This window comes from Crinia signifera, chromosome 3, assembly GCF_055691185.1.
Source record: "Crinia signifera chromosome 3, ASM5569118v1, whole genome shotgun sequence".
Taxonomy (NCBI): domain Eukaryota; kingdom Metazoa; phylum Chordata; class Amphibia; order Anura; family Myobatrachidae; genus Crinia; species Crinia signifera.
The window spans coordinates 124,198,358-124,225,900 of record NC_139219.1 but is presented as its reverse complement, the minus strand read 5'-3'; the positions used below and the strand labels follow the sequence as shown (position 1 = coordinate 124,225,900).

The 27,543-nt window shown below is 44.5% G+C and overlaps 1 protein-coding gene across 1 annotated transcript; it reads right to left on the bottom strand.

Annotated features, from left to right (window-relative positions):
- Positions 1-25,115, bottom strand: MPC1 (mitochondrial pyruvate carrier 1). Its single transcript, XM_083176466.1, has 5 exons — positions 24,894-25,115; positions 14,787-14,790; positions 9,313-9,409; positions 1,182-1,314; positions 1-435 (listed from the first exon to the last, which is right to left on the bottom strand). The coding sequence occupies exons 1-5, from the start codon at positions 24,962-24,964 to the stop codon at positions 402-404; spliced, it is 339 nt and encodes a 112-aa protein (XP_083032592.1). The 5' UTR covers positions 24,965-25,115; the 3' UTR covers positions 1-401.
- Positions 25,116-27,543: the final 2,428 nt, after the last annotated feature.

Here is a 27,543-nt window from a genome sequence, read left to right as displayed (position 1 = left end):
TACTCGTACAAAGATATTTTATTGTTTGCTTAAAAATCCATATCAGATATGAATAACATGAGATATTCATAAAGGCTTTTACTTCAATAGTGAGGTCACTCATATCTGACTTTGAATTAATTAAAACTAAGGCATCTCACTTGATGACTTATCCCACGTCCCATATTTACTCACACTCAGTGTTCACATAGGCCATAGATGCACCGGAAACAGGTCAAATGATAATATTAACAAGATTAGTATAAATAGGTTCGTAATCAGATAAGGTCATAAAGACTGTAGTGGTAGATGTCAAGTTCTGGATTAATAATAATACAATGTACAGTGCAAATAATCTGTTGGCAAGATCCTATGGTTCTAACAGAGGCAAATATTTCATGGTGGAGACTGGCTTTGCATCCTTACTTCTCCTCGGTAGGTTCTTTCTGAGATAATCTAGAATAAAAAAAGATATATTTTGTTTTGATAATTAATATAGTTTAACAGGATGAATAAGGATGGCAAAAAGAACATTTTGCATAAAACTGCTAGAGCAACACAGGATTAATGAATTAGAGGCTTAGGTCATGGCAGCAGAGCCACAGTTATACACAGTCTATCCTGGGACAAAAATATCCCCAGTGTGAAATAACTCATTTGCAGGGACAGTTTGATAACTACAGTCTTGTGAGAACATTCTAGGCAATTCAGAGATTTTCAGAGGAAAATGACACAGTGTCAGTTTCTTGAGCCAGATGGAGTAAACTCTCCTGTGTGAAAGTCTCCCTAGGCATAAAGTTGTTTATGCCATCTGTAGGTGGAGTAAACCAATGGGGCTATATGCTGACAAAGAAAAACTTGGTAAATTGGGGTCAGATTGCAGTCACCATTGATATTAATGGGAACTGCGGTTTGAAGTTCAAATTAAACTTCTGTGGGAGGTTTCTACAAAATCCCCTCCATTAAGCTAGCAGTAAATAGTGGGAATATATACAATTTCTGTTTCTGCATATTTTTATGGAAATGTGACTTGACAAAAAGACCCCATCGCCTTTATATTCTATTTGCATAAAGTTTAGTAAGACTATCATTTGCAATGCAGAAAATATATAGTGGCAGTGTAGGAACTATAATCCCCAGCAGGGAGTCTCTCTTGACAATACACAGGTTGGGTCCTTAAATAGTGTAGTCCCAGGACTTACTTGAATTTGATCAGCCGTGTGCCTTGAACAAGTTGTGCGCCTTCATTAGTAAAGTGACATGCAAACAGTAGCCAGTTCCTGGGCTGCACTTTGTAAGCAAACCTCATAAAAAGGAGTGAATAACAGGTGAGGGCTGGAAAAAAAATAAATAAAAATGTCATGACCAATAAATTACACATATATGCATGTAGAAACCACTGTTATATTCATCGCTTAAACACAAAAGACATTGGGCCTTATTTTGGTTCATTCTTTCTGACACAATCCTTCTTAGATGGGCAAAACCATGTGCACTGCAGGTGGGGCAGATGTAACATGTGCAGAGAGAATTAGATTTGGGTGGGGTTTTACTTCAAAGTAAGATCTATATTGCAGTGTAAAAATAAAGCAGTCAGTATTTTCCCTGCACAGAAACAAAATTACTCACCCAAATCTAATTCTCTCTGCACATGTTACATCTGCCCCCCCTGCAGTGCACATGGTTTTGTCCATCTAAGAAGGATTTTGTCAGAAAGAATGAACCAAAATAAGGCCCATTGTGATTTAACACAGCTAGTACTAATACAAAAATAGTGTAGATGTGCATAGCATGTAATGCTTACTGTAGACATACTTGTGTGTTATTTAGAGACCGATAGAGATATACCCATACAGACTAGGAGATTTTGAGATCAAAGTAGCTCAAAATAGAAAAGGTGAGCTCAAAATCACCTAGTGTGTATGGGCCTTTTCAAATACGGATACAAATATTTTATTATTTCTATCAATAAATGATAAATTAACCTTTGGCTTTTCAAAATGAAGGCTAGAGAACAGCACTCGTTCTCTTCCAACGAAAATATTTATTTTGTCTACACTGACAACTGTGCAAACTGAACATTGGATTTTCAAATCACACTGGGTATACTGCTCTCATACAGGCACATACGGATTTTATTTGTCTGAATTCAATTTTTTGCCTTGTTCTCTTCCCTGTCCATGGAATAGGATAGTACTTTTGCCATTATACATACAGTACATTATGTCACCCTTAACTTAGGAGTACATTTATATAGCTAATTATGCAAGATAAAGCATCAGGTCAAAGGGCACAGATAATTTTGCTAAATAGTAATGCAAAAAGCACTGCTAGGGGACACTAAAATTTCTCATAAAAGTTAAAAGGTCTAAAATTTGTGAAAAACTTCAATAATTACTTAAGGTAGTGACTGCCTGCTGTATTGTCTTTCCAGCTATCAGCACAAAAGACATGTACACCGCAGGCAGTGTAGCTGCATATTCCAGTTGCAACACTGTATGCACTCTAATCACTGCAGGTTCCTGTAGCAGATATACAGAGGTGTCCACAAAAGTCTACCCTCCATGTGATACATGAGGCATTGGCTCTGTGCAACATTAGTGCTGGGTATCGTTAATTGCAACTTTTTACATTAAATAGCAAAACGAATAGGACCCTTCTGCCGGCTAAAATGATAACCCCTATGTTCAGTGTGAGACTGCTGCTCTAACTGCATAAAAAAAATAACGCTACAGGTTTTCCTGGAATATAGTGTAATGTAGAATTTTCATACCATTGCTTGGCAGGACTAGAAAAAAGGGATTGTTGTAAGAACTTACCGTACGAATTCCTTTCTCTGATCTCATCCTGGTGACAGGTCAACCTTGGGATGTAGGATGGTCTGAAGGAGCCAGGCACCTATGCTAAAGACTTGAGGGGCAGGTTCCTCCTTTCTGCATCCCAGCAATCTTCAGTTCAACTTCTATGCACACTAGGATACATTAACTCAGTATTTCTGTTCTATGGGACACACACTAATGCAAATTTAATAAAACTTAACTTTTAATGAAATTATTATCAAATTTCCTTTTAATATGTCGAGGGAAATAACAGTGAAATAAAGAAGTTAAAATCACAGACACACACAAAACACTCACATATATAGTGCTCGAATTGAATAAAAAGGTGTATTAAAACCACAGTGACGTATTATTGAGAGATATTAATACACCTCTTCGAGCACTATATATGTGTGTATGTTTTGTGTGTGTCCGGGATTTTAACTTTATTTCACTGTTATTTCCCTCGACATATTAAAAGGGAATTTGATAATTTCATTAAAAGTTAAGTTTTATTAAATTTGCATTAGTGTGCGTCCCATAGAAAAGTCCCTTTTTCTCTCTACATAAAATGTTCAGTTTATGACTGTTGGGTACAGCACCCCCCAAATTTCATTGAAAATCAGGGGTCCTCTCTTATATAATTGATTCTCTTTCAAATTATAAGAGAAAATAAATATAATTAGTGTGCAGGTCTGCTTCTAGCCACTTAAATGGGGCAACCGAATATCTACATTAACTCAGTACAATGCCTGAATATATTAATATGCACAATCAATTTTCATAACCAATAAAACATGACAACACATGAAACGGTATTACTTTACTGAGCGTAAAGGGAGGGATCGCTGTGTCCCAGGATGAAACAGAAAGGGATTTGAACGGCAAGTTCTTACAAAAATCCCTTTTTCTCTTTCACTCATCCTGGTGACACAGCACAACCTTGGGACGTTCAAGAGCCGGTCCTTTGGGAGGGTACGCTCAGGTCCGCAGTTCTCATCACTGCTTGCCCAAATGATGCATCCTCCGACGCAAACTCATGGAACCTGTAGAATTGTGTGAATGTGTGAACAGAGGACCAAGTGGCAGCCCTACATACTTGGTCTGCTGAAGCCCCGTGGCACACCGCCCAAGAGATAGCAACCAATCTGGTGGTATGAGCATTGATCCTGGAAGGCACTGGTCTGCCCACTTTAGTGTAAGCATAAGCAATCACAGACCTCAACCATCGAGCAATGGTCTGCTTAGAAGCAGTCCATCCTTATGTACATCGTACAAAACCAGTAAAAGATCCGTCTTACGAAATTCTTTCACTCTGTCCACATAGATGCACAATGCACGAACCACATCCAAATTCTTTAATTTGTCCCTATTTGACTACCTCTGAAGGGGAAAACACGGAATAACAATTTCCTGATTCAAATGAAAAGCAGAAACAACTTTAGGTAAAAACTTAGGAACTGTTCTTAAAACAGCCCTATCTTCATGGAAAACCAGAAAAGGAGACCTGATAGATAAGGCTCGTAACTCCGAAATCCTTTTAGCGGAAGCAATAGTGAACAAAAAAGTTAACTTCCAAGTAAGAAACTTTAGGTCAGCTGACCTGTAATGGTTCAAATGAGGTTTCTGTAAAACCGATAACAAAGATAAATCCCAAGGGGCCCTTGCAGAAAAGTCTGAACTTCTGGTAATAATGCCACAGTTTTCTGAAAAAAGATAGAAAGAGCTGACAACTGTACATTAAGGGACTGAAGACTCAGCCCTGAAGCAAAACCATCTTGCAAAAAATCCAATAACCTGGAGACCTTAAACCTGGACGTGTGAACCTTTGGTCTCTCACACCATCTAATGTAGGTTTTCCAGACCCTGTAATAATTAGCCGCAGAAACTGGTTTCCTTGTGCTAATCATAGTACGGATAACCTAATCTGAAAATCCTTTTCTCTTAAGAATGGCGGTTTCAAGAGCCACGCCGTCAAACTGAGCCGAAGAGGGTCCTGATGCAGGAACACACCTTGTCTGACAAGATCCGGACGGAGCGGTAGTCACTACAACTATCGACAAGCTCAGAATGTTTGAATACCAGGATCTCCTTGGCCAGTCTAGAGTTATCAGTATGACACATGCTCTCTGCGCTCTCACCCTCTTGAGGACCCGAGCAATCATGAGAAACAGAGGGAAAACATACGCCATCCCGAAATCCAAAGGCATGGTCATGGCGTCCACCGCCCATGCTAACGGGTCTCTGGTCTTGGCACAAACCCTGGACACCTGGCAATTGTTCCTGGATGCCCTCAAATCCAGGTTGGGCATTCCCCAACGAGACACTAGTTCCTGGAAAACTTCCGGATGTAAGGCCCATTCCCCTTCCAGGAGGTCCTCTCTGCTGAGGAAGTCCGCTTCCACATTCCTAACTACTGGAATGAACACAGCAGACAAGGTCGGAACATCGTTCTCTGCCCATTTGAAAATCTTGGTGACTTCTTTCATCGCCATCTTTCTGCGAGTACCCCCTTGATGGTTCAAGTAGGCCACCACCGTGGCATTGTCCGATTGAATTCGAATGGGTAAGCCCCTCAACAGACTCTCCGCTTGCACTAGCACATTCCAAACTGCCCTCAGTTCCAGCACATTGATTGGAAGTAAAGATTCCTCCCTGGACCACAGGCCCTTTAACCTCGACTCCAGGACTACAGCTCCCCTGCCTCTGAGACTTGCATCGGTGGTAACCACCAGCCACTCCCAGGACTGAAGAGATCGTCCCAATTGGAGAGACTCCACATCGGTCCACCATAGTAAGAAGGTCCTTGTCTCTACCGTCAAAAGAACAGTCTCTGCCTTCATGGGCTTTGGATTCCCTGACCAACACGCCAGAATGTTCCATTTCAGCAGCCTGGAATGGAATCTGGCGTACTGAAGTGTTTCGAACGTCGCCACCATCTTGCCTAGGAGTTTCAAGCAAAGCCATACCGATGGACTGCTCGCACTAGCTGGCATATGGCAAATTGTATCCTTTGGGTAGGACAAAGATTAGATTTCTGTAGATTCAGAATCCATCCATGTTTTTGTAAAAATTGTACCGCTGTTGCCAGATTCTCCTGTAACTTCTCCGCTGACTCTGCTTTTGAACAGTCCAGATATGGAATGATCACAATTCCCTATAGTCTGTGTGCAGCAGCCATTACCGCCATAATCTTCGTGAACACCCTCGGAGCTGTTCCCTCGGAGCCCGAAGCTGTAGATGTAGATAGCCTATTGCGAAACGCACCAAAGATTGATGTTCTTCACAAATAGGAGTCTTGAATATCTATGGACGCCAGGAATTCTCCTCTCAAGGACTCATCTTGAAATGATCCACCCATAAATGCAGGTTTAGATATTTCAAGTTTAGAATGGGTCTGAATGACTGATCCGGTTTGGGCACTAAGAAGAGACTGGAGTAAAACCCCTTCTTCCCGCGGCACCGGTACTGCAACACCCGTTTCGAGGAGAGATCTCTCCACCCCCAAAAGGGCTTGTCTTAAGTGAGCCTCCCTGGGTAAGGATGTTGGAAGAAATCTCCTTGGAGGAGTCCCTTTCAAGTTGATCCTATATCCCTGGGAAACTACGTTGAGAACCCAGGCATCCTGACTCGATAGGGCCCAAGCATCCAGGTACTGCAAAAGGTGACCCCCCACTCTGAATCCAGACCGGGGAGCCTCCAACCCATCATGTAGAGGGCTTATCCTCCCCCTTGGGAGCATGCTTTTTTCAAAAGGCAACAAAACGGGATCTGGGACCTTTTCCTTTCCCAGGGCTGTATCTCCCTCTTCCTGATGAGCCTCTGTAAGAAGCATCCCCTCTAAAGGAGGGACAAAAGGACTGACGAAAGGCAGTGAACTTGGAAGAGCCCTGTTTATTAGTGGATGAAGGTAGAAAGATACTCTTTCCCCCCGTAGCCTGTATTATGAGTTTTTCCAACTCAGAGCCAAATATTAATTCCCCTTTAAGATCCAGAGCCTCCAGAGACTTTTTGGAATCATTATCGGCGTCCCAAGCTTTTAGCCTTCTGGCCGTCACTGACGTGGCAGACACCTTGGAAGCCATCTTGACTCCCTCTTCCCCTGCTTTGGAGCCCATATACAACCGAGAGGATGACAATGGTCTGGGAGATCTCACCATTTCATCTCTCTGCCTGTTTAACACCTGCACGAAGGCAGACAAAGATTTTCCCAAACAAACTGCCCATGCCGGCTCTGGTTACTCAGCCCACTGGGCTTGCGCTCCACTGGGCACAGACTCACATATAGGGCAAATATCCCCATGGTCCATCTGTTCAGAGGTTCATTTTAAACTGCAAAATCTGCAGTTATCCACCCTGGTCGACACTCCCTCCCAAAATGCAGCAGCACCACACCTTTCAGTCATGTTAAAACAACACAGTGCAAATAAAGCCAGGCGTCAGTACAAAGTCAATATATGCAGTGTACTTAGCGGTCTGCTGGAAGGACCCTCCGCAGTCACCGGGGATGGCGTCGCCTCAGGAGAAACATGATCACTGTCAGCAGGATATATCCACTCAGCTCCGCACAGTGCAGTAGAAAGGGTGCCAAACCACAGAGTGAGGGAAGAGACCAAGTCCCTGCTACAGCGGGGAGTCCGGATTTAGCGCCTTTTCTCCCCCTGTAAGCCGCTCCCACTGAAGGTTTCTTTGATTCCTGTGACTCCCCTTCAATGAGGATCACATGGAATTGCCCAGCTTTGCTGAGCTCCTGTACCAGGCTGCAACCTCCAAAGAGTTTAGCCTGGAAACCCTTACAAAATGGCGGGCGCCATCACGGGGTGCCCGTCACCCAAGATCCCCCCTATGCAGGGAGCCAGCTCCGGGGTCCCCCAGGGTCCAGGAAAACCCCTTCAGTGAGGGAGTTTCTAGCACTGCACTGAGAGACCAGACAGTGTCTCTTAGTGCACAGGGAGCGGACAGGACTCACTTCTGTCAGCCCCTGCTGCGCTGTCAGTGTGTGGATTCTCAAGAATCCTCACACTGTGCCTGCACTAATTAACGTGAAAAGTTAATAAACAAACAAAAACCCTAGCTAATCTCTCCATGGCTGCTGCAGCAGCCCTTCAGCATAGCACCCACTCCAGTGGGCACCTAAAACGAATTGAAGATTGCTGGGATGCAGAAGGGAGGAGCCTGCCTCTCAAGTCTTTAGCATAGGTGCCTGGCTCCTTTGGACCCTCCTACATCCCAAGGTTGAGCTGTGTCACCAGGATGAGTGAAATAGAAACTCTGTTTAATGTGAAACAACGTTCTGGTTGGTTCGCAAAGCAGCGTTAGATCGGCCCCCGCTATTTGCAGATTTTCCCCGCTGCGAATTTATGATTTGCATATACATCAATTCGGAGCCTTGTGTGGGTGCCCGAAATCATTAGATGGACGCCAACCAAAGAAATTATTTTAGAAGCGTTCTCTAATCTGTCACTCTTGAGGTGCCTGAGATTAGCGGTGCCCTGCTCTGTGAACAGGGCGGGCAGCTGACATCCAGTGACATCAGCTGCCAACACACAGAAGCCAGGCAGCCACCCCCGTTCATATGGGGACGCCCAGCATTTTCTTGGGTATCCCCCTACCCGCTCCTTGCACCCCCCCCCCCCCAAAGCTGTGAGCGCCACAGACACTATGCAAGTCTCCGAGGTTGCTCGCAGTGAAGACCTACGCATGTGCAAGTAGGAAACATTGGTCACCATTGCGAACTCGCAGCGTGTCGAACCAACTAGAATGAAGGCCCCTAGATGTACATGGACACATCTTCACTCACAGCACACAAGCCAAAACCTTCGCATTCAAACTGTGGTGTAACCCCTTCCCTTGCATTCCCGAGAAATTTCCGGGCTATGCTCCAGTGCCCGGGTTGGCAAACCCAGAAATTCTCGCTGTCTGCGCTGCTCCAGCTGCCCGGACCCGCCTCCACCCCCCCCCCCTTAGCTGTGTGCAACATGCCCTTGTACCGTCACGCCACACACAGCCAGGTTGCCGGGGGAAGGGCCGGGCAGCAGCTAATATAGTGATCAGCCCTAGGACACTCAGTGGTGGGTTTTTTATTGAGCGCTCTCAAAAAAAAAAAAAACCCATCACTGAAGGGGTTAATAAGTAAGTGAAAAAAAGTAAAGTTATAAAAGAGGCAGTCTAGAGAAATTTGTTTGCTAAAGATGATACTGAAAAGTGTTGCCTTTCCAGATAACAATATATGTTGTAATTTTCTCCTAAGGTACAATAAGGTCAGTTCACTTTAAATATATAAATAGTGGGTTAAGAGTCATTGTTCTATAAACTGGTCACATATTTCTAGGCAGCGTTTCACATCTTTGTTAAATAATTCAAATTTATAATGATTCTGTCACACTTACATTGCCAACAACGCTGGTAGCTCTAGAAATGGGGACATCCACAAGACATTTAGGTACAGATCTCCCTATATTCCTTCAAATGCAATGATTTTTTTCTTAATTTATAAATTAAAAGAATCTCTTACCAAAAGTCATGCGGCCGCTAATGATTTCAGGAGACTTTTTCATGTCATTAATAGCAGCAATTGGGAGTCCCCAGTTAGCCACTGGTCCCCAGAAGTGCTGGAAAGGAGGAATACTATTTTAAATATTAGAAATATTATCAGTAGTTTATTCAAAGACATAAAATAAATACAAGGAAAAGAAGCCTAGGTAAGAACCATGAGGGGACGCGGAATACATGTAACATAATCCGCGTCCCCTCGCGGTGCTCACCACACTATATAAAACTGCACGCTGACGTTGATAGTGGGGGAATGAAAAGGTCTGAAGACGCGTTCCGCCCCCTCTCGCCACGCTTCAGGGTGGCGTGGATAGTGGGGGGGGGGGGGGGGTGCGTTAAACCTATTTTGGGGTCATACAATCATATTATTGTATACCTAATGTGGCTATAATGAGCATAAAAAAATTACATTAAAAAAATAAAAAAATCAGACAACGTTCAGACACATGGGTGCATCAGTAACTGCGCTGAGAGGAAATGTAAACTACAGATTTAAGCCCTGATGCACTTATGCCTTTTGCACAATATGCCAGGCATGAGTCGCATGTGAGACGTTCTCACAATGGAGTTTATTCTAGTTCATTCTTTCTGACAAAATCCTTCTTAGATGGACAAAACCATGTGCACTGCGGGTGGGGCAGATGTAACTTGTGCAGAGAGAATTAGATTTGGGTGGGGTTTTTCTTCAAAGTGAGATCTATATTGAAGTGTAAAATCAAGCAGTCAGTATTTTCCCTGCACAGAAACAAAATAACTCACCCAAATCTAATTCTCTCTGCACATGTTACATCTGCCCCCCTGCAGTGCACATGGTTTTGTCCATCTAAGAAGGATTTTGTCAGAAAGAATGAACTAGAATAAACCCCAAAATGTCTTCATTGTGCTATAGTTCCTCAATTGTTCACCTTGGTTTACAAAAGATGTACGGGGAAATTAGTACTGTTGTGGTGCAGCCAAGATGCAAATCTACGAGCCTAATGTGGATACATCTATATGGATCTGGAACAATGCATTTCAGAAAAAGTTTAGTAAATGGGGAGTAATATACAATAACATACAAATTTAGATATAAATCTTACCGTACTGTAGATTTTGTATTCAACATTTTACAAATCCAGAAAACAATCATGACATGCGAAAGAGAGAGAAAAAAACAAAAACATTTTAGCAAGTCAGTTTGAAAAATATAAAATACACAGATCTAGACGTCCATTTCTTTAGTAAGATACATTTGGGAAGATGTATTAAGGCTGGTGAAGAGAAAGTGTAGATACAGTGGAAGGAGATTACACACCAGACATTCTACTCCTAACTATAATTTTTCAAACAGATGATTGGCTGCTGCATTATCACCTTCCACTTTCTCTCTTCATCTGACCCACTATGGAGATATAGGCTCCAATGATTGGCAGTTGGTGGTGTCCCAAATTGTATAATCCAGTTAACAGTATGGCAGATGTGGAAAACCAAAATTACAGGAGTTGGTATGGAGAGCTGGTCCAAGTGGGGAAAAAAAATCAGAGTACAAAGTCTAGCAACAGAGGGTAGCCTGGACTGACACGTTTCGTTGTTCTCAAACAACTTTTTCAAAGTTTCTCCTTTGTTTGAGCTCTCCATACCACCTGTCCATTTTGGTTTTCCACATCTGCCAAACTTAAGCCCTGTACACACGCTTAGATTTGCTTTAGATTTGATGTTAGATTCGATTTTCTATTAGATCTGTACTTTTGCATTCGATTCGATTTCACAATGTACTCATTCGATTTACTTGATCGAATGCAAGATTTCCTTGGCTGCACAGTAGATTTTTCACTTCGATTTTGAGAAAACGGGAGCGCCCATCGAATCGAATGCAGACTGAAAGTGTCCTAAAAACCATTCGATGTGGATTCGATTTTGCTTCTATAAGCAAAATCGAATCGAAAACAGGGAAAAATCTAAGCATGTGTACACAGCTTTAACTGGATTATACAATTTGGGACACCACCACCTGCCAATCATTGGAGCCTATCCAGAATAAGAGACTAACAGCTCTCTCATACAAGTGGATTCAGCTTATTAGGCATCCAACCAGGTTTATGGATACCCACCATACCAGTTTTAATATGGATACCATGGGAGACTACATCTAATGACCCAAGGAGAGTACAACTAGGAACAAGTGAGATTGATTATAAGTATAACTATTCCATTGTCCTGTACTATACAACAGAGTGTATTTTAACTATATGTCTACATGTAATTTTATTCTTATTCTCTATATTTTAGTTTAAAATAAATGGTTATAGGTGATACCCAATTGATCTTTTATTGCAATTTTTTAGCACTGTTGAGCACACGCCACCATTCTCCTTTTTTTTCTTGTTTATATTGTTCTGGGGACTGTGGTGTGGACCACAAGACCATCACACATATACACTACAATGTGCAACACATCGCATTGCCCCACTGACGTGCAACGCATAAGATGGCATGATGCAATGAACGTGTTTAAACCAAGATTGTACAATATATAGTGTCTACCAACTTTAATGTTCCCTATCAGGCTGTGTGTTACAGGCCAGTTCAAAAAGTAGAGAAGCAATTGAAAAAACAGATTTGTCTGATAAATAATAGACAAAACTGGCAAACTACTGAGGTGCAAGCAGGGCTCGGGGACTAGTTGCGAGAGCTGGGAGCAACTTAACTGAAGCGCACCAAGAATGGAAGAAGCTGCTTAACGTAGCTGATCCCGTGCATTCACACACAAGAATTTGGCTATAGCAACCAGCACAGGGCTGGTCATGGAAACCATTAAAGAGATCCAGTGAGGTTTAGATGGGAGCTACAATGGAATAGATCTCAGATGTGTCAGGTGTGTGTCCCCTCAGCGTGGCTGAGAACACTCTGTTATCCGTTTGATCTAACAAACAATATATAAAGATCCTGCCAGAGTGGAGGGGGAAAGAGGGCACCTTGAGCTCAGGGGCCCACCGACATCACTATTGGGGTGGACCCCGGCCACCAAGGTAATTGTTGGGGGCGGACCCAGGCCACTGTTGGGGTGGACCTGACACCTACAGAGCTGCTGGGCATCCCCCAAGCTCCCTGATCAACACGAATAGATGCCAAGCGCATTTGCACTGTATTTATTCGAGCTACAGCGGGGACCCAGGGACCTAGCTGTTTTAGCTAAAACAGCCTATAGTGAACACTAATATATCTGTATCGGGTTAATGAGTGTGTACATACAATAAATCTGTGACTGACACCGATCACAGACATATCGCGTCAGCCTTTGCAGATATACTGGCGTTAAAGGCTGCCCACTGACTGACAGCATGTACAGACTTCACAACAACTGGGCAACAAATTCATGCCTAGCTATGATGTCTAGACTGACATATCCAGAGGACAAACGATGTCCCGATATATAAAATGACTCAATTATAAGCTTTGTTTCACAAACATCATTAGGACACATACTTTATATGTGCAATACTCCTTTACTGACGTATGACTGTCAGTTGACCTTCTGGACATCATGAGATCCATTCCACCCCATCAACTGACCAGATCTACACACATTTGCACTAAAGGATTCAGACAGTGAATTTAAGGGACATATCACACCCCATGAACTTTTGAACTTTTATCACTAATTTTATAGAACGCTTGAATTAATTTTTGTTACCTTTGCGCCATTTGATTGACGTAAATTCCTACCCCCTTGTAGAATTTTGTTCTAGATGTGGCAACATCTTTTTGGTTTTGATAGATCTTTAGGCAGTACTGCGCCCAAATTCTAACCAATACATTTTTGTAGTTTATCAGTCATCATAAGACCATTGCAGCATGTGCAATGAAATAAAGTGTAAACATAATCAATACACTGTGATTGCAGCGAAAAACCGCATAAAACGTGTAAAAATGGCATGAGGTGCGATACACAGTGCTGTGCACATCGCAACTGAGCCTCAGAGTCTCACCAGCTGACAAAGCAATTTATTGGATTGCATCCGAGCCGGACAGGCTTGGCTGGGATCACGTGCGATATATTATATGCGAAAGGACCGCATACGATATATCACGTGATCCTGCCACCTGGAAAGGTCCTGGGCGGCTGAATGGGTGGTTGTGTGCAATCTCTCAGAGGGGAAAAGTTCGCACAACGTACCCTTAAGTGTTACACTTTACTGAAGAAGCAGATAAATATGGAATACGTGTTGCAGATATTTTGAAGTTAGTATTTTCCAATTTACCCCATCATTTCGGTCATAGTTTTTAATTTTTTGCTTTTAGCCTTCATTTACTATTTTACTCGCAATAACTTTATACTTTTAAGTATATCCAGATTTGAATAAAAAGTTTATTTTTTTCTTATACCCTGGGTTATGCAAGTCCCTACAACTGGGAATTATTCCATAACTATTAAGCCAATGAACACTGGTGTTATAAGTTTTTGCCCAAGCATAGTAACACATAGCAAGTACAATCTTAACATTTCACTTTTGTCCAATACACAATATAGGGTAGCCTTTTCAAAATATCCCGTGGGACACGTATCAGAAGGTTTGAAATTCACCAGTGTAAACCGATATGGCTGTAATGGTGTATGGGGGGGGGGGGGGGGGGGGGAGTACCTCTAATAGAGAGGAGATGGAATATCAGTTCACCATTTATCATACATTCATTAATGTACATGGTTCATAGCGGACGTTCTAGGTTTGTAACATGGTGCTACTTTAGAGTAATGCAGCCCATACACGGTCCGTTTTCGCCGGCTCCGTTTAGTACTGTGCGATGCGCGCTCCCGCAGTACGGTACAAAAAGTATGTGCTGCACATACTTTTTGTACTAGGTACACATCGCATCGGATCACAGTGCATGCACTAGGGATGCGATCCGATGCGTGCTATTTAAGTGCCAAACGGATCCGTTAAACAGACCGTGTATGGGCAGCTTAACTGTCATATGTATAGAGTGTGACTTTGGTTTATTATTATTATTGCTGCTTTAAGATAGTAACCTATTAAAGAACATTGATCTGTAATACAGAACTTGTTATGCTACTCTATGCTTTCTATAAGGTAAAAATGTTTAAATGACAATTACTACTTACATACATACTATGTATGGTACAAAAACGAAACTTGCTATTTGCACTAATGGCCCAAAATATATATATGTACAAGGCACCCAAATTGTCAAGGTTTTAAAGGATACCCATTCCTGACCATAGGTGACTTAATACCACAGTCAATTTGATTTAACCAACTGTGCTTGTCCATGGGAATATTTAAACCAGGGACTGTTTAGGGAGCCTTGAGGACTGTGTTTAAAAACCACTTGGCTAGGACATATGCCATTTATATACAGGACCTGTTTGCACAAATACTGATTGGTATCTTGATAGCATAGGACAACTTTGAAGGGCACATTGTAGAAAGCAGTTACTGTACTTTGTGCATGTGACATTCCCACATGCTCACATTCCACCACAGATCACAGCATTTAGAAGTGGCATGACATTTTTGTTTAGGTAGATAAGCTTTTCATTCTGTGAGTGTATTTTAATGAATTGGGGTGAATTAGAAGGTCCTATTTAGGACAGAATTTCAGCTATCTACTTTAAGTACCACAGCAGTTTATGGAAGGCTGAAAGGCATACATAAACGCAATTATCCTATTCATTTATGAACAACTCCTACAACATCTCATTGTAGATAACAAGTGATTGCTCTTTATAGCACTTAATGTTTTCTGCAATAAGGCAAGGCAATCATATACATACACAACTGAGGTCCACGATCTAACCTGAGAGTTAAGCTGTGTACACACGGGGGCGATAGGGGCTGAAATCGCTGGGAATATGGTCGCTGAGCGACCATATTGCCAGTGATTGGAGTGTGCACCAGCGATAAATCGCCGGGTGCGCGCACCCGTTTTCAGCCCCTGAATGGTCGCTGGTCGGAGGAGCATGCTCCTCCGACCAGCGACATCCCCTGCCTCTTCACCCAGCAGTGTTTAAATTTTCATCTGCGACCATCTCTGGTCGCAGATGAAAACGGGACATGGGGCAATATGATTGCTGAGCAGTATATTGCTAGCAATATATTGCCAGCGATCATATTGCCCCGTGTGTACGCACCTTTAAGCTGCCCAGATACATCGCTGGACCTTTGGACAGTGTGTACCAGAGATACTGTATGTCTGAACAGCGCTGTTCACAGACATCTGGCATCAACTGTGCAACACTGCCGATATATCGAAAGACATATAGGCAAATCATGCTGTGAATATGGGCGATCTGCCAACAGCTCATACACCAGAGGAGACATGAATTCGAAATCTAAATGGGTGGGCACATGCAGCTGGCCCATTTGTGATGTCAGTCCCAACAGATCCATATGTAAATAGAATTCTGGGTACTTGTGTAGTTTCACAGCGGCAGCTCTACACGTTAGGCCCCCATACATTAGGCCGACTTGTCCTTAGGACAAGTCGGACCCAATTCTACTGTGAGCCGCCCGGCAGCTCCCGGGAGGCTCACATACAATTTGGCACTTGATGAGCCAGTTTTTACATGTGATAAATCGCTTGCGATTTATCACAGGCAACAAATGGGGAGCTGCAGGGCGGTGAGGAGCAGTGGGGTGGGCAGCGGCAGTAGTGGGGGCGGGCGGCGGCTCTCAAATGAGTTCCCGGCAGGTGCAGCGAGTGATGCTGACCTGGCCAGGCATGCTGTGATCACAAATAGCAGCGCTGCCGCTGCGGGACGGGACGGGCAGTGGCGGCTATTAGATTTTCAAAATACCTGTCAAATGACCGGCCGTTCTGTGATTGGCTGAGAGAGCTCTCAGCCAATCACAGAACGGCCGGTCATTTGACAGGTATTTTGAAAATCTAATAGCCGCCACTGTGCGTCCCGTCCCGTCCCGCAGCGGCAGCGCTGCTATTTGTGATCACAGCATGCCCGGCCAGGTCAGTGTGTCTGCCCGCCGTGCTCCCCCGGTGTCTGCATGCATATGCCTGTCAGGTGGGCAGGCATATGCATAGCATACAGGGAGGTCGGATGATCTTATGTGCTGACCGTCCGACCTCCCTGATCCGATGCGCACGGGACCGCGCATCGGATCGGATCAGATGTCACACAACTGCGATTTTGGGCCGATATCCCCCGGTTATCGGCCCAAAGTGCCGAAATCGGATGAAATCGTCCCAAAATCACATAGTGTATGGGGGCCGTAAAGGTGGCCATACATCAGAAAGATATTGTACCCAATCATACAATCTCAATTGATTGTATGCAGATTCTGTGCACATCTTGTGTACACAATCATACAGCAGATGGATTGTATGACTGATTGTATGATGGATTGTGATTAGATTGTATGTCCAAAAACCACCAAGGACTGCCGGGGATTTCAAGGGAAATTGTACACAATCATGAGCGCAATCGATCTTAAGATCGATCTTTCTGATGTATGGCCAGCTTAAGTTTGAATCCAATGTTATCAGTGTAGCCCCGGCAGCAGCCTATGCTACGTTTGTTTGAAGCTACGTTATCAGCGTAGTCAACGGCTGCCTCACTTCTGTAGTTAATTGAAGCCACGTTATCAGAGTAGCTCTTAAGGCCCCCATACACTATGTGATTTTGGTCCGATTTCATGCGATTTTGGTCCGATTTCATCCGATTTCGGCCCTTGGTGCCGATAATCGGATGAAATCGGCCCAAAATCGTATGTGTGTGATATCTGATCCGATCCGATGCGCGGTCCCGTGCGCATCAGACCGGATCAGGGAGGTCGGACGGTCTGTACATACGATCACGTCCGACCTCCCTGTATGCATATGCCTGCCACCTGACAGGCATATACATGCAGACACCGGGCGGGCAGCGGGTCCCTGAGCACCGGCTGACTGACCTGGCCGGGCGGTGGTGCGTGCGGGCAGCGGTGGTGGGGGCGGGCGGCGGGTGCGGTGAGCGCTGCTGACCTGGCCGGGCAGTGTACTTACTTACATAGCAGCAGCGGGACGGGCAGCGCAGTGGCGGCTATTATATTTTTAAAATACTTGTCAAATGACCGGCCGCTCTCTGATTGGCTGAGAGCTCTCCGGCCAATCAGAGAGCGGACGGTCATTTGACAAGTATTTTCAAAATATAATAGCCGCCACTGCGCTGCCCGTCCCCGCTGCTGCTATGTAAGTAAGTACACTGCCCGGCCAGGTCAGCAGCGCTCACCGCACCCGCCGCCCGCCCCCACCACCGCTGGCCGCCCCCACCACCACCGCTGGCCGCCCCCACCACCGCAGCCGCCGCTGCCCGCCGCCGCTGCCCGCCCCCACTACTCCTCACCGCCCTGCAGCTCCCCGGGGAGCTGCCGGGCGGCTCGCAGGTAAATTGGGTCCGACTTGTCCCTAGGACAAGTCGGCCTAATGTATGGGGGCCTTTAGGCTGGCTTACTTGTGTAGTTTCACGGCGGCAGCTTGAACTACGTTGTCAGCGTAGTGACTCCACGGCAGCCCTGCCGCGACAGGTCATTGTGGCACTTTTAGTTCCACAGAGAAATACACAGCCCAACAACACTAACAAAGGAGACTCTAAAGTAGAGACCCTGGCAAACCGCTAACAAAGGGGTCGTCAAAATTTAGAAGCTGTAGTAAATTATTTCAGATGCCAACAAAGGGGGCAACTAAATTTAGATGCTCTAGCATCTAAATTTAGTTGGGTATAGGGGTGCGTGAAAAACACTATTAAACCTGTCGACAACGACAGTTGTCGACGTAACAGCTGTCGATCTTGTTTATTCCACCATCCAAGCCAGCCCCGCGTTACATGTCCTCCCGACCTTTTTATACCCCCACTATCCACGTCGGAGTGGAGTTGATGTAATAAAGTGTGGCAAGCGCAGCAAGCCACTGAGCCTGAAGCGTGGTGAGCATAGCGAGCCCCACAGAAAACATGTGAAGTAATCCGCGTCCGCTTGCCACACTTTATAAAATCAACTCCACGCAGATGTAGATAGTGGGGGTATGAAAAGGTCGGGAGAATGTGCAACGCATCCCCTCTCCACGTTTTGGGCTGGCGTGGATGGTGGAATAAACAAGGTCAACAACTGTTACATCAACAACTGTCATTGTCGACAGGTTTAATAGTGTTTTTCATGCTGCACCCCTATACCCAACTAAATATAGATGCTAGAGCATCTACATTTAGATGTCCCTGACTATGCTGGTCGCGAGAACAAGATGCTGTTTCTGACAGGGACGCTACGCTAACTACATACCTGCCTACGCTGACTATGCTGGTCGCGAGAACACAGCACGCTACTTCTGACTGACTACGCTGGTCACGGGAAAACAACGCCGATTCTGAAATGGACGCTACGCGAACTACATAGCTGCCGCCATGAAACTATACAAGTACCGAATTCTTCATATTTCTGTGAAAATACCTGCATTAGGCTACTTGTGCATGTGTTAAGAGAAAGTTTATCCTGCCACCCAGTTTGCGAAGAAATATATGTGAGGTTTGCACGATTTGCTGCTGCATCTGTATAGAGATGCCAGCCCTCCAACAAAAACACAGAAACCCAGACAAACACAGCAGCGCTGCAGGTGTACGGTTAGGTCTAACTTCAAGTGGGCTAATGGACCAAGTGACGTGACAGGAAAGGAGAGGGGGCGGAGAGAGGAGGAGCAATTTCAGTACAAGGAACCCAAACGGACCCTTGCGGGCTCACTTGCTTCAGGCACAGCGGCTCACTCTGCTCACCACCTGGTTATTAAAGGCAACCAGTGGTGGCATGGATACTGAAGGAGCAAGCCCCCCTGCCTTGCTCCTCCCCCCTGGGTGTGGAAGGTCCTTTAGCCCACTACAATTTAGCAACTACTGCTAGTGTACAGGAATCCACACAAAGTTAAAAATGTAACAATTTAATGAGAAAAGTAGAATTAAACAGTGATGCTTTTATTATGTATCAGAAGAAATATACATAATAAAGCTGTCTCAAGAAAGCTGCCAGAAGAGAGAAAGGTTGAAATATTCTTGTATCAAAATTGCCATACTGCACATCAGCTTTTCTAATGAATTTAAGGTGATCATCATCTGCATCCCCGCTGTATTAAGGAGAGCAATGTTTATTGGACACAAGCAGCATGCAGGCATATTTCCAATATTTACCATCTGCAAGGACATCCAAGACTCACCATCAGCATTCAGAGTGACTGCCCTTATATTGCTGAATTGGGAATTATTCAGCTGTGCCACTGTCCCAAAAGGGAAACTGAGGATCACTGTTGATTGCGGATTCTGGGCATTTAGGGGAGCATAAACTTATTACTCTAATGAAAGCATAACATCTACAGGCTACTGAGAATGTGTCCACACTGGAAATTCCTGAAGGACGGAAAAGCCACTCACTGGGACTATAGCAATATATGCTAGACCATGGGTCTTCAAACTGTGGCCCTCCAGATGTTATGAAACTACAAATCCCAGCATGCCTTGCCACAGTTTTGCTATAAGGGAGTGTTAAAACTGTGGCAAGGCATGCTGGGATTTGTAGTTTCACAACATCTGGAGGGCCACAGTTTGAAGACCCATGTGCTAGACATTGCCTTTTGACGTATAGAGATTATATTTTTTGACGTATAGAGATTATATTCCACATCTCCAAGTCACACCAAAGACTGTTATACTAGCAGTTTCAGGTTAATCAATCTGGAACGCATGTGGAATTTCACCTGCTGCTGTAACTGCATTTGTTAATCATTAATTATATACAGTATTTTATTATGATCCTATAATTGTACTAGAACTTTATTATGTATGTTTATTCTTATTGTGATACAGAGTAAAAACAACTATTTAACGCTACTTTCTCATTAAATTGTAAAATGTTTTACTTTATATGGATCCCTGTGCACTAGTGGCACCGCTGTTTTTGTGTATATATTTGTACATGGGGTCTGATTAAGAGTTTTAGAAGTGTGAACATTTTTTTGCACTCCTACATATGCGCATCCCAGAAGGATGTAATCCCAGTTTGATGGACAGTGGTGGGCGTTGATAGAGACTACGCTGCACTTAGGAGGTGTGACAACACAAATGTGTTTGGACCGGCAGTGCGTCTTCCTTTCTCAGCAGGGGCAACCTTAACCACAGCGGTCAGTGATTCCTGCGATGCGATTACAATCTAAATGCAATTGCAGGGCAGGACTATTCAATGCTGGGTGGCCCCCGGCATGTCAATGACTGTAGCTTAGCCATTTTAGCAAAACTGCAAACGAAGCTGAATCTGGCTCATAGTGGGAACACAAATTATGCAGAAGCTGCTTATGATAAAAAATAAAAAACCCATTTATGATAAATAAACCCCTCAATGTTCAATGCTTTGTAAAACAATAAAACCCAAACCTTCCCCTATTTCGAGCATAAGGTTTCATTGAATTAATACTTGGTTCACTTTTGTGTAGAGAAAATCAGCTAAAAAAAAAACAAAAAAAAAAAAAACACACACAATCTCCAATGCCAGTGCTTTCAAACTCAGTCCTCACGACCCAACATAAATCCTGTATTATATATAGAACTAGATTCATTATTTGCGAACATTTAAAATAAAAAAATAATTTAAAAAAAAGTCCAAAAAGGTGAAGCTCATTATTTCACTCTGTGAGAAGACCTGGAAAACATGAACTGTTTGTAGTCCTGCCAGTGTTTCCCAAACCTAACTAAATTCACCATAGAATATCAGAATTTTTTCACGGAACCACTAGGATATAAGTTTATTATTGAGAAATTCTGAGAAATATAAAAGAAAATTGTTTTTATACTTCATTCATCCTTAGGTTTAATTATGTGGGGAGGGACATTATTCACTTCCGTTCATCCAAATAGTTTATGATTGACCGGTACCAGCATTGGTTCTACCAAATACAATGATAATAAATGTGCATTGGTCCTGGGCAACCAAACTGACAGTTTGGGAACCACTGCCCTATGCCATCTTCATAGACCAGGGCTGGGCAACACCGGCCCTCCAGATGTTGATGAACTACACATCCCAGGATGCTTTGCATTAGTTTTGCTATGTGGCCATGCTGAAACTGATGCAAGGCATGCTGGGATGTGTGGTTCATCAACAACTGGAGGGCCGGTGTTGCCCAGCCCTATCCTAGACAGTCTTACAGTCCAAACTCAAAATGCCCCATTCTGCATGTTGCTTTCAAACGTCTAGCAGATGTGTTGGTATTTCAAACGGGAGGAACCTCCCTTGACAATGCAGTTTCTATTGAAAACCAGGTCTTTCCCCGTTAATGTCACCATGCTAAGCAGGAGAGGGATCTCCTCATGGGATCGTTAAGATTACATACAGTGCAGAATTGACATTTCCAGTAAATTATATCTTACATCAGCAACAACCAAAGCGTTGATTGTGATCTCGCAGACACTCAACCGTTAAATCCCAGTAAGTAATAGGAGAAGCCACTAAAACACAGACTCATACCCCTTTCACACAGAAAATGAAATACCCGGGTGAAGCAGTTCCACCCGGGAATTTCATTAAATACACGGGTCCTTTTTCTGTGTGAAAGGGCACACCCGTGTCGTAAATCCCGTGTCTCCGACCCGGGAATTGACCAGGGTCGAGGACACGGGATTTATGACCCGTGTTGACCCTTTCACACAGAAGAAATACCCGTAAACAGCCAAAGACTTCTGAAAGGATGATGTCCCTAGGAGGTTAAACAAATAACAGTGATGCCACCAGTTCTGGGCACCATTTGGGCTAGTGTCACACAATGAAGGAGGGGGCAAATACCAGATGATGGATGTACCCAGTTCCTTTCCCCAAATCATGCCAAGAAACTTGGGATGAAATAATTGACAGAATGAGTGCAGGGTTATACAACAGGACTACAAGTAAAAAAATAACGTAGCAAAATATAGCAAATTTGACGGTACAGATTACACCGTAACTTAAGAGATATGTTGTTAATCTGGTTACAAACACAGCAATTCTGCACAACCAGCCTTTCACAGACTGCAATGATGGTGGTCAATCCTATTACCTGCAAATATATTGCAGGAGCAAGTACTGTAAGTATGGCTGTATCTTTTTGTTCACAACTTTAAAGTGCTGCAAACACAAACCTGCAAGACAGCCACTAAAAAGGGTACTAGCTTGGGTGGCGTTGTCTGCGTTTGTACAGTGCAGCAATGGCATTTACAACCTGCGCAGGTGGTTGGAGTGACCTCAATGTATTGCCTTTTAAGTTTGGGTGAACAACACTAGTTAGAAAGGAAGTAGTGATCACTCAGATCTGACCAACTGCTAAGAAAAGATCTACTGGGTGTTAAAAGGAGAGGAGGGGATAATAAAATAGATACCAACAGAAACTGTAGCCTGTAAACACACAAACAAGTTCTACTTGTTCAAAGTGTTGTAACCAAATTATAACAACTTGTTTAACAAGAACTTCATGGCCAGCGCGAAGGTCATGGGGTCAATACCAAGCATGGCCCAAACTGGAGTTTGTATATTCTCTCTGTGTTTACTCCAGTTTCCTCCCACATTCCAAAATATACTGGTACAGTAGGTCAATTGGCTTCAAACAAAATGAATCCTAGAATGTCTTGTGTGTGTGTGTGTGTGTGTGTGTACATGTGGTAGGGAATATAGATTGTAAGCTCCACCGGGAAGGGACTGATGCGAATGTTCAACTATACTATAAAGCGCTGTGGAATATGTATGTGCTATATAAGAAACTTAATAAATAAAATAAAAGAACACTGAAAACAAAGATGGACACAAAACCAACAATACTGAAAGCTCTATATACTGAAATTGGGTCTGGCATGGGAGGTATCGGCATTTGCGATATTTAGCCCCCACAGCGACTCGGCAATAAGTAGAGTCGTGCACTTCAAAAATGGGACAGGGTGTCGCTTGGAGATGATGCTGCCTCCTTCCTATAGTTTGAACGGGTTCCTGTTCACACAACACAGCAACCAGGGTCTGAATGCCAGGTTGCTGGACCCAGCTAATTTCGAAAGGCCCTTTCACACCGCATGTCACCTTGGGTCGGACCCGAGTTATTTGTGCAATGTGAAAGGGGTACAAAAAAATGCTCTGTATAAATAAAATACTTTTCCCAACTAAAGATCCTCCTCAATAAGATCAAGTATAGGTGGCCATACATCTACAGATCGATTGTCAGATTGGGCTGGTTGGAACAAAAACCTGGAAATATCTGACAGTTTGGCAGTTTTCCAGCATTTCAAAGCAAATAGTCAACTGTCATTTGCTCTCATCCATTACCAGGATTTTGTTACAACCAGCCCAATCTGACATTCGATCTGTAGATGTATGGCCACCTTAAGGTAACCAGAACATGGGTGTATTAAATGAGATTTAGCAATAAGGATCTTATTGACCTAATAAGTAATGAACACGCAAGTCATTTCTGGAGGTGCCCAAGCATATTGGGCACCCACCTGAGCTTTTCAATTGTGTCACTACAGTATTTGGGCATGCATGCTCCATATGCATACCCATTAGTACAAGGTTTAGCTGCGCAAATCACAGTTGTTACACATATCGGATGGCAGCCCAGTATGCTGCTAGGGAAAATGTGTCTCCTCCGCTGGCTGAGCGGCTGTATGGTGCAACAATTAAATTGTTCCATTGGGTACCATTTAGTGGCAGCTTTGTGCTAAGAACAATTAAGTTGGCCCCATGGAGTCAAAGATATAAAGTGGGGAAAACAAATGCGGGCAATGCTCTTGCAGCTGCCCCCTGCGGCAATAGACCAACTTTGCGGCAGCTTGGACTCACCACAGGGATGTGTGGGCCTTGAGGGGTATGGAATTCAGTGTCAGTGTTTCAACACCACTGCAGCAGCAACTTGCACACTTTGCATATAATAAGATTTCCCCCAATGTGCTCAATAGAGGGTAATTCAATAAGCCGTGAGCGCCACTGTATTTACATGCTGCACTTATGGCTACATAGTGCAGTGTTCAAAAGTGTGAAAGTCCAGGGCAAGATGTGGAAGTTGAGGTGCCATTACCAGCTTTTCTACATTGTTGCATTGGAATTGAAATGAGAGAAAACTCCTACCCATTTTTAGGATTACTATACTCCCCTTTTTAACAGAAACACTCATGGATTACACAGATTCTGTGGCTGATTACAACCCGGTGAAGTGCAGGCTTGAAGCCAGCTGCAGAACCTGCGTAAATCTTTGTTGTCCCGGTTTAAAGTGACAATAGGGTAAGCCTCCCTATTTTGTTGTCCCGAGATCCTTCATTTCTGATGGAAGCCCAGCAGCTAGTCGCAGTAATGCATAAATGGGAGTATACAGCAATAAGATGTACGATTGACAATTCTAATCCCCCCCTCCTCCACTACAGCCTTAAGTAATGTACAATGATATATTATGAGATCTCCTGGACAAGCCATTCCAGCACATAGAACAGCACTGCCAACACAGCTATCCGGTATCAGGCACTGCAGCAATGTCACACCGCGACCTTCTCCCAACCCCGGCCATCACCTCATGAGATACTCTCGGAACTCCTTGCTCTTGACATAGTCCACCGCCTTGCGTGCCAGCACCCCTGCCATGATGGTCGGTTGGTAAGCCTAGTCACTGACAGGGTAGGACGCGACTCTGACTGCCCGGATTGTACGGTTGCTCCCTGGCAGCTATTCCCGGCCCCAACCCACAACAATTCAGCGGCTAGCAAAACTCGGGAGCGCGCAAAAACCACGTGACTACACGTCCTCCTCTCAGCTGTGATAGGTGCCCAGTAGAAAGAAGAGACTGCCTTTCCCGAACACCCCCCGGCCATATTGGATTCTGGCAATTGTGTTGTTAAGACCTCTTTGGTTTCGTGATTAATTGCCTCCATTGTGGAACTTTATGTGAGTGTCTGCTGATTTAGCATACATGACCTCGTGCTAATTCCATTTATTCCAGTGGTATGTGTACCGCTGTTTCACACAAGCCTGACTTGGAAGATGGCGCCAAGGTGACCGTACTTGTCTTACACGGCGGCCTGAATGTGAACGCGAGCCACTGATGGGCTGGGCGGAATAAGAGCCGTTCCGGGGGCTTGTCCTCCCTTCTGTTTCCCATTGGTTGAACGTGCCCGCGCTGCTTTCTCAAAGGTAAGGATGAACGGTGCTGCTGGACTGTCTGCTCCACCATTGGTGGACACGGTGAGATCCTCCTGGAGTCCACATTTGCTATTTTTTTCCTTTTTTTATAAGGTGCCTATTTAAAATAAAAAAAATCTGCGGCATATTCCTTGAGAACAGCTATTTTTTAGGTATTCCCACAAATATTTTGTGTCTTCCATATGTTCTATGGAGTGATTAGAGGAGCACATTCTGTACAGGGCAGGATTTCACCTAGGCGCTTGCCTAGGACCTGACAGGTACAAAGGGGCCCGTGGATGGGCCCCAGAAAATCTATCCCTGGCCATCACACAAAGTGTCTGAGTCCCGGGCAATGCAGGTCCAGCATTCATCACGTCATCATGCAAATCCATGGACCCGCGGCACTCATAGGACTGCCTGTGCAGACATCACAGGCAGAGAGGGACCGCCAGAGCCAGGCCAGCCAGTCCCGCAGAAGCGGCAGGCACGCACTAGAAACAACAGAAATATTGGGGCACCATACACTAATATTTCAGGGGGCCCCACCCCTTCAAGCAATAGTAGTTGTGTGGATCATAGAGGCTGAGAGTATTGGTGGCAAGAATGCCCATGTAATGGCTGCCTCCAGTGCAGCCAATTATTCTTTTCCATGGAAGTACCCCCTTCATTAAAAAAATCAGCCCACCTTGGTGAGTGATGGTACCTACCCTCTTCATCATTACACCCTTCATAGAGAATGAGTGTACCCCCTTCATCCCAACCCCGTTATGAGTAGTGAGAGTATTACCACCCTCACTTCAAATCTGGCAAAACCACCATCCGCCTCGACACACATGCTATAAATAGAAATAGTACGTGGCACAGCAAACATTTACACTTTAATACCTACTGCACATTATGCCACACATCATAATCCCTACTACACATTATATTACACACTGTAATGCCCATTACATATATTACACACCGTAATGCCTATTACATATTATACCACACGCTGTAATGCCCATTACATGTTACACCACACACCATAATGTCTTACATATGCCACATAAATGCCCTTTACCTACATTCTTGTTGCCAGGGGTTACATGATCGTTGCTAGTGGTTTATTTATAAAGGCCATGGGTTACATGCTCGTTGCCAGGGGGAGTTTGCCAGCTTCAGAGTATATTCCTGTGTGATATCGCTGTGGCGGGGGGAAGCTGCGAGCAGCACTGTGCACCTACTACTGAGTGACAAGTATTTAGCCCCCTGGGTAATGAGCATTTGACCCCCCCTGGGAAACAAGCATGTAATCCACTGTGACAACAAGCATTTAACCCCGGACAACCTGTTTGATTTTTCCCAGCTGATCGTTTTGGTGTGTGGGGAAAGTTCTCCCAACTGCCCGATAAGTAGGTGGACACTGACCAGCAGTGTCCACCTAGTTTTCCAGGTACCTCTGCAGCCTCCAGCATGGTCCAGCTGCTAACTGCCGCTGGTCCCTCCAGACGCTGCGCCTGCACCCGTCTCTGTAGCCGCCTGGTCCCGGAAAGCCTGCACCGCATAGCACCGGGGTAAGTGTCCTGCTCTGGCAGCTTCCACCAGTCCCTGTGTTACCCCCACCACCCACACATGTCATCACTGGGTTCATGGGCCAGTGTGTGAGAGATTGGTGACTGTGACTGCCGGGCAGGCTGAGCTGGCAATGGCGGGACGCGGTGCAAGGGCAGGTGAGATTCACACCCTAGTGTCTTCGGGCAGCAGTAATTGAGACAGCCGAGCTCTGTGTTGCTGCAGACCACTGACACCTGTGCCCACACCAGGGGGCGGATTGGGAATTAAAAGCAGCCCGGGAAATAATTTTAAGCAGCCCTCGGGGAGGGGGGCACCTTTTGCGCGCCGGAGGTGCGCCCAAAATTTTTAGGGGGCATGGCCTACTGTTGTGGGTGTGGCCTATTTCAATGAGGTCACGCCCCATTTTCGCCGCTGTGGGGGCATGGTTAATAGCTCTCTCTGACAGGGGCGGATTGGCCCTGTCAGTGTTACATAGCCATGGT